We start from the raw sequence: 15,834 nt of genomic DNA, 5'->3' as shown, positions 1-15,834 counted from the left end.
GGTCCCTGCACTTGGGTAGGAATATTCAATGTTTATGACTACTGATGAGGATCCCCCCTGGAAGAGAATAGTCTGTTGTTGTGGAACAGAATACACATATCCTTGAACTGTAAAGTGTGACTGATTGTGCACACCTCTGCTGCATTCTTCTACTTTGCCAAAATTCAGTGCTCATCAGTGCAGGGGCTTTGTAAAACATTGACAAACCCATGAGAGTGGCTTCCCTTTAGAAATTAAGGACCCCACAGAACTTGAACTGAGTCTGTGACGTAGGTCTCTAACTGCATTACCCTAGGCCACTGCACTCTATTCTGCACCACTCTACACTATGCCCCTGCACTCTAACCCACTCCACACAATGCAACTCTACACCATGCCACTCCACTCTACTGCATTGTACCGCACCTAACTCTGCACAAATCGCTGTACAACATGGCTAAACGACATTGGCTGAGCCAATAACTCTTGGAGAGGCAAAACTTATTGGCTTTGCCAATGCTTGATTAATAACTTGCAAGTGACCAATCACAAACACACCAAAGTGAGAAAGCTCTGGGAATGTGGACCAAAGTGTGTGGTTGGTTTGTGCGGGGGCCTCTGTTATCCTGGACATGTCAGGGTTTTGGATGAACTAACGCAGACAGCTAAAGTGTGAGCTTTCTTTAGGTCACATTGCCCACTATTCCCTGTCAGGAGAAATAAATAAAGATTTGGAAAATTAAAAAGCATTATCCTGTCTCAATAATACCTAGAAATGAAATATCTTTTGCCGATACCAGAATTATATTATCTGCTGCAAATAAATAACAAGCCATCCACTCTGGTATCAATCTATCGTATGAAATGGTCACACTAAAAGGAGACCCACATTAACATTAAATAGACATCACCCCTCCCCACCAAATAAACGGCAAATGTTGGAACATAATCTACACTTTATATCCCAAGAATTTAGTTGAACTCCTTCCATGACACATGGATGTTCCCCACCATTCGTGTGGAGTAAATGTTTTATTTAAAAACGGACTAAACCAATCACATAATAAGAACAATGAACTCAAAGTAGTCAAGTGTAGCATGCTGCAGCCCCACAAAGAAAACAGAATTTAAATATACACAGACATTATTTGCAAACTGTTGTGTGGATGACTTCATCATCCATGCAGGCAGTGGTCCAAGAGATGAGATTATAGGCTTCTAAGAAATTCCAATTAATGTCCAATACAAAGAAGGATTAACCAGAGCATCCTCTACAGCCGCAATGTGTGCATTCAATGATTCTCCCCTGTGGAATAGAAAAGAAAGAAAAACATAGAAATATTCTTTAGTTGAAGGTACTGAAGTACAACTGAATTTGACTTACAAATGTATCCGAACTGGCACAGTTTGCTAGTAACTTAATTTACAAAATTATGCAGTAATGCAGTCTTATACCCAAAATGAAAAGGTTGTATGTTGTAGCACAATAATTGTAATGCTATGTGTGATAAAGCATACACAAATCAATTTTACAGACTGTGTTACAGTACAAAAGTCACCATTTCAATTGTAAAACATCAATACTGTCCAATAACTGCTAACATTTCTTATTTTGTATATTGTGCTGTGCTCCCCTCACCCTGCGCAACCCATTGCATTTAAATGTGAAATCCTAAAACAATACAAAAAATAATTATGTTACGTTGGGTAGAATTGTAGAGGGCACTATCGCCCAGGAGGGAATCCTGTAGCTGAGAAGGTGTGTGTCAAGTCACACCAGGGGCCTAGTGGGACTACTCGAAAAGCCAGGTCTTCAACTTCTTGCGGAACTCACGAAGTAAAGAATAGGCCATTATGTGTGGCGGCAGATCATTCCACAGTTTAGACATGAAGTAGAAGGCTCGACCACCAGATCTGAATTTCTGCATGTGTGGGATTTGTACAATAAGAGTCCAGACGAACAGAGTTGCCTGGAAGCTTTGTGAAAGCAGATGAGATTGTTCAGTTATGCTTGTCCAGTGCTATGTAGTGGCTTGAACGTGTGCCTTAGGAGTCTGAATTGTGCTAGTTTGTGAATGAGGAGCCAGTGGGGCTCCTTCAGGTATGCTGTGATACAAGTGCGGCATGAGTGGTTGAGAGTGATTCTGGCCACATAGTTCTGAATGGTCTGCAGCCTTCTGGTGAGATGTTTGTTAATCCCAGCATAGAGGGTGTTCCTGTAGTCCGGCCTGCTTGTAACCAGGGTGGGCATGATGGCTTTCCAAGGGCTGATTGGGAGTCATTTGACTTCAGCATATTCAGGGTATGGAAGCATCAGGCTGTGACGGCACCGACTTTGGTGATCATACCGAGTTTGCGGTCGATGATGATCCAGAGGTTCTTGGCAGGGGTCGTAGAAGTAGGTATCGGTCCCAGCTCTGTTGAGCATCTGATGGAGTCCAACGGTGATGGGATCTTTATAAAGATCACGATTTCACTCTTTTTGGTGTCCAGCTTTAGACAGTTGGTCTTGAAATTAGTGATTTCAGTCATGTAGGCATTGAACTTGATCTAGGGTACTGGGCACCTTATCCTTGAGGGAGAGAATGAGTTACACGTCGCCTGCGTAAGACAGAATTTTGAAGTTAGGAAAGCAAATGACACTGGCTACAGGGAATCATGTATGAGCTGACTAGTGTCTGTCTCAGGACGGACCATTAAGGTTCTCTACAGATGAGTTCACAAGCGTCCAAGCTGGATGGTGCAGGCTGACTGACTGGGTACTTCCAGTCAGGAGGGAGCAGATCCATCAGAGCGCATGTCCTTGGATTCCGATGTCTTGAATGTGTTGGATTTTTTGGGAGCCTCTGTCAAAATCTGGGGAAAGGTCCAGGAGGATGAGGGCTTCCATGTCTCCTCTCTCCAGAGTCATGCAGATGTCATCAGCAGTTGCTATTAGGGCAATTTCCATGATGTGGTTGGGTCTGAAACCTTACTGAGTGGTGTTGAGGAGTTGGCGGCTGTTGAGGTCTGCAATGAGGCATCTGCTGATGATTTGCTCCAAGATCTTGGCTGGGAATAATTTTTTATTAAGCCAAAAAGAAACAGAAGTCAGACGTGGAATAATTAAATAGCAAAGGAGGAAATATTGGAGGAGAGGGAGGAAGGGGGAGACAAGTAATCACAAATTCAGTGTAGCTTTGCAGAGTCCCTCGTAATTTAGGTCTTTAAAACCAGCTAAGTGCACTACATCGTGTATTGCTGGGGCGGAAAAATCCTCCGCATGGAAATGGAGGTGCACCCATGCCCCAATTGTACTGAAATCCGAATGCCTAATGCTGATTTTTGTTGTGATAGGCAAAACATGTAGTGTGTGTGTGCCACAAAATGAGCCTGTTGCACAGAACTCGCGCTTGTTGGACAGGGAGGGGCACTCAAAGCACGACCTTCATTGTGGTCAAAGGCAAATTCCTTTACAAGGATTTAAGCAGCACAACCACGGTGGGGACAGCATACCATGTAGTGATCAGTAGGAGCGAACAGCTCCTTTTTAACCTGTGTCATTGTAGTGAGGCCTACAGGCTCTCTCATATAATGTTCCACTGCTGTGTGATTAACTCACCTTTGGCCTACATTGGTTTGGTGTGTAGGTCTGTATACTGGGTGTATGTTTGCCTGTGAATGCTATAATACAGGGATGATGCAGTACTGTGCAGTGTGTTATGTGGTATATTCATGTGCTGGGGGGGTATGCATGCCTGTGAGTTGTACAATACATTAAGATGCAGTGCTGTGCATGTTATATGCATGTGCTCAGTGTATGTGTGCTGTGAATGATACAGTACATGGCAGACTATAGGTTCCATTTTGGCAGACCCAGGGTAGTACGATGAAACGTGAGGAGAAGAGGTAGAGGAATACCCTCCAGACCTATTTGTGTAAGGGTATTTAATTTAAAAAAAATACAATTAAAAAAAAAGTCATATAGTCAAGGAGATATGTTTTACTCCTGTTCAAGCTTGACAATATTATCAGAAAAGGTTAACAGAGAAGGTTTCAAGGGTGATGTCAATATGCACAACATGGATATACAGCTAGGAGTTTATGGAAGTCAACCCACCAAAATGAAGGGGTATTTTCAAGGGAAAATCATGTACAGAAATTGTGTAGCACATGCAAAGTTATACATGTTATTACAAGGAGACCATATCCTTGACTGGCCCATTGAAAAAGACGCCATATATATTTAGATCCTAATGCATGTCCCCAAATTTAAATACAGTCTGTGCAAAATTACACAACTTTTGAGAAAAAAATTCCCAGAAGTTTTCAATGAGAAGCTTAGGTGCCTCAAAACATATTATATATATATATATATATATATATATATATATATATATATATATATATATATATATATATATATGGAAAATGTCACTTACCCAGTGTACATCTGTTCGTGGCATGAGTCGCTGCAGATTCACATGCTTTGCACATCCCGCCACCTAGTGTTGGGCTCGGAGTGTTACAAGTTGTTTTTCTTCGAAGAAGTCTTTTCGAGTCACGAGATCGAGGGACTCCTCCCATTTCGGCTCCATTGCGCATGGGTGTCGACTCAATCTTAGATTGTTTTCCCCGCAGAGGGTGAGGTAGGATTGTGTATTATAGTAATAGTTCCCATGCAATGGAGTGAATATGTATGTACATAATGTAGTTTAAAGTAATATATTTACAAATGTTTAAGATCAACTTCAAAACGGCTACAGGCTCCCGGGGAGGCGGGTGGGGGCATGTGAATCTGCAGCGACTCATGCCACGAACAGATGTACACTGGGTAAGTGACATTTTCCGTTCGATGGCATGTGTAGCTGCAGATACACATGCTTTGCATAGACTAGTAAGCAGTTATCTCCCCAAAAGCGGAGGTTCAGCCTGTAGGAGTTGAAGTTGTTTGAAACAATGTTCGTAGTACTGCTTGGCCTACTGTGGCCTGTTGTGCTGTTAACACATCCACGCAGTAGTGTTTGGTAAACGTATGAGGCGTAGACCATGTGGCTGCCTTACATATTTCAGTCATTGGAATATTTCCTAGAAAGGCCGTGGTAGCACCCTTCTTTCTAGTTGAGTGTGCCTTTGGTGTGATAGGCAGTTGTCTTTTTGCTTTGAGATAGCAAGTTTGAATGCACTTAACTATCCATCTAGCAATGCCTTGTTTTGAAATTGGATTTCCTGTATGAGGTTTTTGGAAAGCAACAAATAACTGTTGTGTTTTCCTAATTGGTTTTGTTCTGTCAATGTAGTACATTAACTCTCTTTTGATGTCTAATGTATGTAGTGCTCTTTCAGCTACGGAATCTGGCTCTGGGAAGAACACTGGTAGTTCTACTGTTTGATTCAAGTGGAACGGTGATATGACTTTTGGTAAGAATTTAGGATTTGTTCATAAGACTACTTTATGCTTGTGTATTTGAATAAATGGTTCTTGTATGGTAAATGCTTGTATCTCACTTACTCTTCTTAGAGATGTGATAGCAATTAGAAATGCAACTTTCCATGTTAAGAATTGCATTTCACATGAGTGCATAGGTTCAAAAGGTGGACCCATAAGTCGAGTTAAGACAATGTTGAGGTTCCACGAAGGAACTGGTGGTGTTCTCTGTGGTATAATTCTCTTTAGGCCTTCCATAAACGCTTTTATGACTGGTATCCTAAATAATGAACGAGTGCGTAATTTGCAGATACGCTGAAATTGCGGTAAGATGTATTTTAATGGATGAAAAAAGCTAGCTTTGACTTTTGCAAATGTAGTAAGTAGCTTACAATGTCTTTAGCAGATGCGTGTAATGGCTGGATTCGATTATTATGACAATAATAAACAAATCTTTGCCACTTATTTGCATAGCAATGTCTAGTGGTTGGTTTCCTAGCTTGTTTTATGACCTCCATACATTCCTGTGTAAGGTGTAAGTGTCCGAATTCTAAGATTTCAGGAGCCAAATTGCTAGATTCAGCGATGCTAGATTTGGGTGTCTGATTTGTTGTTTGTATTGAGTTAACAGATCTGGTTTGTTTGGTAGTTTCACATGAGGCACTACTGAGAGTTCTAGTAGTGTTGTGTACCAAGGTTGTCTTGCCCAAGTTGGTGCTATTAGTATGAGTTTGAGTTTGTTTTGACTCAATTTGTTTACCAGATATGGAAGGAGTGGGAGAGGGGGAAAAGCGTATGCAAATATCCCTGACCAACTCATCCATAACGCATTGCCCTGAGACTGATCCTGTGGGTATCTGGATGCGAAGTTTTGGCATTTTGTGTTTTCTTTTGTTGCAAATAGGTCTATTTGTGGTGTTCCCCATCTTTGGAAGTAACTGTTTAGTATTTGGGGGTGAATCTCCCATTCGTGGATCTGTTGGTGATCCCCAAGAGAGATTGTCTGCTAACTGATTTTGAATCCCTGGAATAAACTGTGCTATTAGGCGAATGTGGTTGTGAATCGCCCAATGCCATATTTTCTGTGCCAGGAGACACAACTGTGTTGAGTGTGTTCCTCCTTGTTTGTTGAGATAATACATCGTTGTCATGTTGTCTGTTTTGACAAGGATGTGTTTGTGGCTTATTATGGGTTGGAATGCTTTTAACGCTAGAAATACTGCCAGTAGTTCTAAGTGATTTATGTGAAACTGTCTTTGCTGAGTGTCCCATTGTCCTTGAATGCTGTGTTGATTGAGGTGTGCTCCCCACCCTATCATGGAGGCATCTGTAGTTATTACGTATTGAGGCACTGGGTCTTGGAAAGGCCGCCCTTGGTTTAAATTTATATTGTTCCACCATAGAAGCGAGGTGTATGTTTGGCGGTTTATCAACACTAGATCTAGAATTTGACCCTGTGCCTGTGACCATTGTGATGCTAGGCACTGTTGTAAGGGCCGCATGTGCAATCTGGCGTTTGGGACAATGGCTATGCATGAGGACATCATGCCTAGTAGTTTCATCACCATTTTGACTTGTATTTTTTGTTTTGGATACATGGCTTGTATTACATTGTGAAATGCTTGTACCCTTTGTGGACTTGGAGTGGCAACCCCTTTTGTTGTGTTGATTGTTGCCCCTAAGTATTGCTGTGTTAGACACGGCTGAAGGTGTGACTTTGCGTAGTTGAGTGAGAAACCTAGTTTGTGGAGGGTTTCTATGACATACTTTGTGTGTTGTGAACACCGTTCTTGCGTGTTGGTTTTGATTAACCAATCGTCTAGGTACGGGAACACGTGTATTTGCTGTCTTCTGATATGCGCAGCTACTACTGCCAGGCATTTTGTAAAAACTCTTGGCGCAGTTGTTATCCCGGCTGGCAACACTTTGAATTGGTAAGGTACCCCTTGGAATACAAACCTTAGGTACTTTCTGTGCGAAGGATGTATCGGTATATGGAAGTATGCATCCTTTAGCTCTAGTGTTGTCATGTAGTCTTGTTGTTTGAGCAATGGGATTACGTCTTGTAATGTCACCATGTGAAAGTGATCTGATCTGATGTAGGTATTTAACGTCCTGAGATCTAATATTGGTCTCAGTGTTTTGTCCTTTTTGGGTATGAGAAAGTACAGAGAGTAAACTCCTGTTCCTTTTTGTTGAATTGGTACGAATTCTATTGCTCCTTTTTGTAGCAATGCCTGGACCTCTAGTCCTAGAAGATCCATGTGTTGTTTTGACATATTGTGTTTTTTTGGTGGGACGTTTGGAGGGAATCTGAGAAATTCTATGCAATAACCATGCTGGATAATTGCAAGTACCCAAGTGTCTGTTGTTATCTCCTCCCAATGTTTGTAAAAATTGCTTAGTCTCCCCCCCACAGGTGTTATGTGTTGGGGATTTGTGAATTGGAAGTCACTGTTTGTTTTGAGGAGTTTTAGGGCTCTGGAACTTCCCCCTATTCTTTTGGAATTGTCACCCTCTATATTGCCCCTGAAAACCTCCCCGCTGATATTGGCTTTGATAAGTGGGCCTTGTTTGAGAGGTTGTGGGTTCTGTAGCTTGTCCTCGAAACCCCCCTCTGAACTGTGTTTTACTAAATGTGCCTCTGCTTTGTGGGGAGTAGAGTGCGCCCATGGCTTTGGCTGTATCAGTGTCTTTTTTAAGTTTTTCGATAGCAGTGTCCACCTCCGGCCCAAACAACTGCTGTCCATTAAAAGGCTTATTCAGCACACTTGTTGTATTTCCGGCTTGAATCCTGACGTACGCAGCCATGCGTGTCTCCTTATTGTTACTGCAGTATTTACTGTCCTTGCAGCTGTATCTGCTGCATCCATTGCTGACCGTATCTGATTGTTTGAGATACTTTGTCCTTCCTCCACCACTTGTTGTGCCCTTTTCTGGAACTCTTTGGGTAAGTGTTCTATGAAATGTTGCATTTCGTCCCAATGAGCCCTATCATATCTTGCCAGAAGTGCTTGTTGTAAGGAAATGCCTCCTTGGCATGGTTGCCCCCTGACTTTTTGCCTTTGCTGATGCTATGTTTACAATTGAAAGTGTGCTGAGGCCTGCTAACCAGGCCCCAGCACCAGTGTTCTTTCCCTAACCTGTACTTTTGTATCCACAATTGGCAGACCCTGGCATCCAGATAAGTCCCTTGTAACTGGTACTTCTAGTACCAAGGGCCCTGATGCCAAGGAAGGTCTCTAAGGGCTGCAGCATGTCTTATGCCACCCTGGAGACCTCTCACTCTGCACAGACACACTGCTTGCCAGCTTGTGTGTGCTAGTGAGGACAAAACGAGTAAGTCGACATGGCACTCCCCTCAGGGTGCCATGCCAGCCTCTCACTGCCTATGCAGTATAGGTAAGACACCCCTCTAGCAGGCCTTACAGCCCTAAGGCAGGGTGCACTATACCATAGGTGAGGGTACCAGTGCATGAGCATGGTACCCCTACAGTGTCTAAATAAAACCTTAGACATTGTAAGTGCAGGGTAGCCATAAGAGTATATGGTCTGGGAGTATGTCAAACACGAACTCCACAGCACCATAATGGCTACACTGAAAACTGGGAAGTTTGGTATCAAACTTCTCAGCACAATAAATGCACACTGATGCCAGTGTACATTTTATTGTAAAATACACCACAGAGGGCACCTTAGAGGTGCCCCCTGAAACTTAACCGACTATCTGTGTAGGCTGACTAGTTTTAGCAGCCTGCCACAAACCGAGACATGTTGCTGGCCCCATGGGGAGAGTGCCTTTGTCACTCTGAGGCCAGTAACAAAGCCTGCACTGGGTGGAGATGCTAACACCTCTCCCAGGCAGGAATTGTCACACCTGGCGGTGAGCCTCAAAGGCTCACCTCCTTTGTGCCAACCCAGCAGGACACTCCAGCTAGTGGAGTTGCCCGCCCCCTCCGGCCAGGCCCCACTTTTGGCGGCAAGGCCGGAGAAAATAATGAGAATAACAAGGAGGAGTCACTGGCCAGTCAGGACAGCCCCTAAGGTGTCCTGAGCTGAGGTGACTCTAACTTTTAGAAATCCTCCATCTTGCAGATGGAGGATTCCCCCAATAGGGTTAGGATTGTGACCCCCTCCCCTTGGGAGGAGGCACAAAGAGGGTGTACCCACCCTCAGGGCTAGTAGCCATTGGCTACTAACCCCCCAGACCTAAACACGCCCTTAAATTTAGTATTTAAGGGCTACCCTGAACCCTAGAAAATTAGATTCCTGCAACTACAAGAAGAAGGACTGCCTAGCTGAAAAAAAACCCTGCAGAGGAAGACCAGAAGACGACAACTGCCTTGGCTCCAGAAACTCACCGGCCTGTCTCCTGCCTTCCAAAGATCCTGCTCCAGCGACGCCTTCCAAAGGGACCAGCGACCTCGACATCCTCTGAGGACTGCCCCTGCTTCGAAAAGACAAGAAACTCCCGAGGACAGCGGACCTGCTCCAAAGAAAAGCTGCAACTTTGTTTCCAGCAGCTTTAAAGAACCCTGCAAGCTCCCCGCAAAAGGCGTGAGACTTGCAACACTGCACCCGGCGACCCCGACTCGGTTGGTGGCGATCCAACACCTCAGGAGGGACCCCAGGACTACTCTAAGACTGTGAGTACAAAAACCTGTCCCCCCTGAGCCCCCACAGCGCCGCCTGCAGAGGGAATCCCGAGGCTTCCCCTGACCGCGACTCTTTGAATCCTAAGTCCCGACACCTGGGAGAGACCCTGCACCCGCAGCCCCCAGGACCTGAAGGACCGGACTTTCACTGGAGGAGTGACCCCCAGGAGTCCCTCTCCCTTGCCCAAGTGGAGGTTTCCCCGAGGAACCCCCCCCTTGCCTGCCTGCAGCGCTGAAGAGACCCCTAGATCTCCCATTGACTTCCATTACAAACCCGACGCTTGTTTCTACACTGCACCCGGCCGCCCCCGCGCTGCTGAGGGTGAAATTTCTGTGTCAACTTGTGTCCCCCCCGGTGCCCTACAAAACCCCTCTGGTCTGCCCTCCGAAGACGCGGGTACTTACCTGCAAGCAGATCGGAACCGGGGCACCCCCTTCTCTCCATTCTAGCCTATGTGTTTTGGGCACCACTTTGAACTCTGCACCTGACCGGCCCTGAGCTGCTGGTGTGGTGACTTTGGGGTTGCTCTGAACCCCCAACGGTGGGCTACCTTGGACCAAGAACTGAACCCTGTAAGTGTCCTACTTACCTGGTAAAACTAACAAAAACTTACCTCCCCCAGGAACTGTGAAAATTGCACTAAGTGTCCACTTTTGAAACAGCTATTTGACAATAACTTGAAAAGTATACATGCAATTTTGATGATTTGAAGTTCCTAAAGTACTTACCTGCAATACCTTTCGAACAAGATATTACATGTTAAATTTGAACCTGTGGTTCTTAAAATAAACTAAGAAAAGATATTTTTCTATATAAAAACCTATTGGCTGGATTTGTCTCTGAGTGTGTGTACCTCATTTATTGTCTATGTGTATGTACAACAAATGCTTAACACTACTCCTTGGATAAGCCTACTGCTCGACCACACTACCACAAAATAGAGCATTAGTATTATCTATTTTTACCACTATTTTACCTCTAAGGGGAACCCTTGGACTCTGTGCATGCTATTCCTTACTTTGAAATAGCACATACAGAGCCAACTTCCTACATTGGTGGATCAGCGGTGGGGTACAAGACTTTGCATTTGCTGGACTACTCAGCCAATACCTGATCACACGACAAATTCCAAAATTGTCATTAGAAATTGATTTTTGCAATTTGAAAAGTTTTCTAAATTCTTAAAAGACCTGCTAGGGCCTTGTGTTAGATCCTGTTTAGCATTTCTTTTAGAGTTTAAAAGTTTGTAAAAGTTTGAATTAGAACCTAGAACTAGTTGTAGATTCTTAAAAAGTATCCCAACTTTTAGAAGCAAAATGTCTAGCACAGATGTGAATGTGGTGGAACTCGACACCACACCTTACCTCCATCTACAGATGAGAGAGCTAAGGTCACTCTGTAAACTAAAGAAAATAACAATGGGCCCCAAACCTACCAAAATACAGCTCCAGGAGCTTTTGGCAGAGTTTGAAAAGGCCAACCCCTCTGAGGGTGGCAACTCAGAGGAAGAGGATAGTGACTTGGAGGACAATTCCCCCCTACCAGTCCTATCTAGGGAGAACAGGGTCCCTCAAACCCTGACTCCTAAAATAATAGTCAGAGATGCTGGTTCCCTCACAGGAGAGACCAACACCTCTGAAATCACTGAGGATAGCCCCAGTGAAGAGGACATCCAGTTAGCCAGGATGGCCAAAAGATTGGCTTTGGAAAGACAGATCCTAGCCATAGAGAGGGAAAGACAAGAGATGGGCCTAGGACCCATCAATGGTGGCAGCAACATAAATAGGGTCAGAGATTCTCCTGACATGTTGAAAATCCCCAAAGGGATTGTAACTAAATATGAAGATGGTGATGACATCACCAAATGGTTCACAGCTTTTGAGAGGGCTTGTGTAACCAGAAAAGTGAACAGATCTCACTGGGGTGCTCTCCTTTGGGAAATGTTCACAGGAAAGTGTAGGGATAGACTCCTCACACTCTCTGGACAAGATGCAGAATCTTATGACCTCATGAAGGGTACCCTGATTGAGGGCTTTGGATTCTCCACTGAGGAGTACAGGATTAGGTTCAGGGGGGCTCAAAAATCCTCGAGCCAGACCTGGGTTGACTTTGTTGACTACTCAGTGAAAACACTAGATGGTTGGATTCAAGGCAGTGGTGTAAGTAATTATGATGGGCTGTACAATTTATTTGTGAAAGAACACCTGTTAAGTAATTGTTTCAATGATAAACTGCATCAGCATCTGGTAGACCTAGGACCAATTTCTCCCCAAGAATTGGGAAAGAAGGCGGACCATTGGGTCAAGACAAGGGTGTCCAAGACTTCAACAGGGGGTGACCAAAAGAAAGGGGTCACAAAGACTCCCCAGCAGAAGGGTGATGAGACAACCAAAACTAAAAATAGTAAAGAGTCTTCTACAGGCCCCCAAAAACCTGCACAGGAGGGTGGGCCCAGAGCCTCTTCACAAAACAATGGGTACAAGGGTAAAAACTTTGATCCCAAAAAGGCCTGGTGTCATAGCTGTAAACAGCATGGACACCAAACTGGAGACAAGGCCTGTCCCAAGAAAGGTTCCACTCCAAACTCCCATCCAGGTAACACTGGTATGGCTAGTCTCCAAGTGGGATCAACAGTGTGCCCAGAGCAAATCAGGGTCCACACTGAAGCTACTCTAGTTTCTGAGGGTGGGGTGGATTTAGCCACACTAGCTGTCTGGCCGCCTAACATGCAAAAATACAGACAGCAACTCTTAATTAATGGGACTAGAATAGAGGGCCTGAGGGATACAGGTGCCAGTGTCACCATGGTGACAGAGAAACTGGTTTCCCCTGGCCAATACCTGACTGGAAAAACTTACACAGTCACCAACGCTGACAATCAGAGAAAAGTACATCCCATGGCAATGGTTACTTTAGAATGGGGAGGGGTCAATGGCCTGAAACAGGTGGTGGTCTCCTCAAATATCCCAGTGGACTGTCTGCTTGGAAATGACCTGGAGTCCTCAGCATGGGCTGAGGTAGAACTAAAAACCCATGCAGCAATGCTGGGTATCCCTGAACTGGTGTGTGTGAAAACAAGAGCACAATGCAAGGCACAGGGTGAACAAGTAGAGCTGGAGTCTGGAAGAATGGCCCAGCCTACCAAGAGGAAAGGAAAGTCAGTTGGGAAACCAACTGCAACACAGCAAAAGAAAGGGAACCTCTCTTCTCAGGAAGATGTTCTGCCCTCTGAGGGAACTGAGCCTTTGGAGCTTGAACCTTACCAGGTTGAGCTCTTAGGCCCAGGGGGACCCTCAAGGGAAGAGCTGTGTAAGGGACAAGAAACCTGTCCCTCTCTTGAAGGCCTTAGGCAGCAAGCTGCTGAAGAGTCCAAAGGCAAGAAAAATGGAACACATAGGGTCTATTGGGAAGATGGGCTCCTGTACACTGAGGCCAGAGACCCCAAACCTGGTGCCACTAGGAGAGTGGTAGTGCCTCAGCTGTTCAGAGAGTTCATCCTAACATTGGCCCATGACATTCCCCTTGCTGGACATTTGGGACAAACCAAGACGTGGGAGAGGTTAGTCAACCACTTCTACTGGCCCAATATGTCCAACATGGTTAAGGAGTTTTGCCTCTCCTGCCCCACCTGTCAAGCCAGTGGTAAGACAGGTGGGCATCCAAAGGCCCCCCTCATTCCACTTCCAGTGGTGGGGGTGCCCTTTGAAAGAGTGGGTGTGGACATAGTTGGTCCACTGGAACCTCCCACAGCCTCAGGAAATATGTATATCCTGGTAGTAGTGGATCATGCTACCAGGTATCCTGAAGCTATTCCCCTTAGGTCGACTACTGCCCCTGCAGTAGCCAAGGCCCTCATTGGTATCTTTACCAGAGTGGGTTTCCCTAAGGAGGTGGTGTCTGACAGAGGTACCAACTTCATGTCAGCATACCTAAAGCACATGTGGAATGAGTGTGGAGTGACTTATAAATTCACTACACCATACCATCCACAAACTAATGGCTTGGTTGAGAGATTCAACAAGACATTAAAAGGCATGATCATGGGGCTCCCAGAAAAACTCAAAAGGAGATGGGATGTCCTCCTGCCATGTCTGCTTTTCGCTTACAGGGAGGTACCACAGAAGGGAGTAGGGTTCTCACCCTTTGAACTTCTGTTTGGTCATCCTGTAAGGGGACCACTTGCCCTTGTTAAAGAAGGCTGGGAGAGACCTCTCCATGAGCCTAAACAGGACATAGTGGACTATGTACTTGGCCTTCGCTCTAGAATGGCAGAGTACATGGAAAAGGCAACCAAAAACCTTGAGGCCAGCCAACAGCTCCAGAAGTTTTGGTATGACCAAAAGGCTGCACTGGTTGAGTTCCAACCAGGGCAGAAAGTCTGGGTTCTGGAGCCTGTGGCTCCCAGGGCACTCCAGGACAAATGGAGTGGCCCTTACCCAGTACTAGAGAGGAAGAGTCAGGTCACCTACTTGGTGGACCTGGGCACAAGCAGGAGCCCCAAGAGGGTGATCTATGTAAACCGCCTTAAGCTCTTCCACGACAGGGCTGATGTCAATCTGTTGATGGTAACAGATGAGGATCAGGAGGCAGAGAGTGAACCTCTCCCTGATCTTCTGTCATCAGACCCAAAAGATGGCACAGTAGATGGAGTGATCTACTCAGACACCCTCTCTGGCCAACAGCAAGCTGATTGTAGGAGAGTCCTACAACAGTTTCCTGAACTCTTCTCCTTAACCCCTGGTCAGACACACCTGTGTACCCATGAGGTGGACACAGGAGACAGCATGCCTGTCAAGAACAAAATCTTTAGACAGTCTGACCATGTTAAGGAAAGCATCAAGGTGGAAGTCCACAAGATGCTGGAATTGGGAGTCATTGAGCGCTCTGACAGCCCCTGGGCTAGCCCAGTGGTCTTAGTCCCCAAACCTCACACCACAGATGGAAAGAAAGAGATGAGGTTTTGTGTGGACTACAGAGGGCTCAATTCTGTCACCAAGACAGATGCTCATCCAATTCCAAGAGCTGATGAGCTCATTGATAAATTAGGTGCTGCCAAATTTCTAAGTACCTTTGACTTGACAGCAGGGTACTGGCAAATAAAAATGGCACCTGGAGCAAAAGAAAAGACAGCATTCTCCACACCTGATGGGCATTATCAGTTTACTGTTATGCCCTTTGGTTTAAAGAATGCCCCTGCCACCTTCCAAAGGTTGGTGAATCAAGTCCTTGCTGGCTTGGAGTCCTTTAGCACAGCTTATCTTGATGATATTGCTGTCTTTAGCTCCACCTGGCAGGATCACCTGGTCCACCTGAGGAAGGTTTTGAAGGCTCTGCAATCTGCAGGCCTCTCTATCAAAGCATCCAAATGCCAGATAGGGCAGGGAACTGTGGTTTACTTGGGACACCTTGTAGGTGGAGGCCAAGTTCAGCCACTCCAACCCAAGATCCAGACTATTCTGGACTGGGTAGCTCCAAAAACCCAGACTCAAGTCAGGGCATTCCTTGGCTTGACTGGGTATTACAGGAGGTTTGTGAAGGGATATGGATCCATTGTGACAGCCCTCACTGAACTCACCTCCAAGAAAATGCCCAAGAAAGTGAACTGGACTGTGGAATGCCAACAGGCCTTTGACACCCTGAAACAGGCAATGTGCTCAGCACCAGTTCTCAAAGCTCCAGATTATTCTAAGCAGTTCATTGTGCAGACTGATGCCTCTGAACATGGGATAGGGGCAGTTTTGTCCCAAACCAATGATGATGGCCTTGACCAACCTGTTGCTTTCATTAGCAGG

At 45.3% G+C, this 15,834-nt stretch overlaps 1 protein-coding gene across 3 annotated transcripts in view; it reads right to left on the bottom strand.

The window, feature by feature from the left end:
• Positions 1–976: 976 nt before the first annotated feature.
• The window catches only part of BUD31 (BUD31 homolog), a 43,701-nt gene continuing 28,843 nt past the window's right edge, over positions 977–15,834 (bottom strand). For all 3 annotated transcript variants that reach the window (XM_069210026.1, XM_069210027.1, XM_069210025.1), the window contains exon 5: positions 977–1,285. In XM_069210026.1, the coding sequence (XP_069066127.1) occupies positions 1,235–1,285 (51 nt within the window). In that variant the 3' untranslated portion in view covers positions 977–1,234. The remainder of the gene's footprint in view (positions 1,286–15,834) is intronic.

Source organism: Pleurodeles waltl, chromosome 10 (assembly GCF_031143425.1).
Source record: "Pleurodeles waltl isolate 20211129_DDA chromosome 10, aPleWal1.hap1.20221129, whole genome shotgun sequence".
NCBI lineage: Eukaryota > Metazoa > Chordata > Amphibia > Caudata > Salamandridae > Pleurodeles > Pleurodeles waltl.
This window is presented reverse-complemented; position numbering and strand designations above follow the sequence as displayed.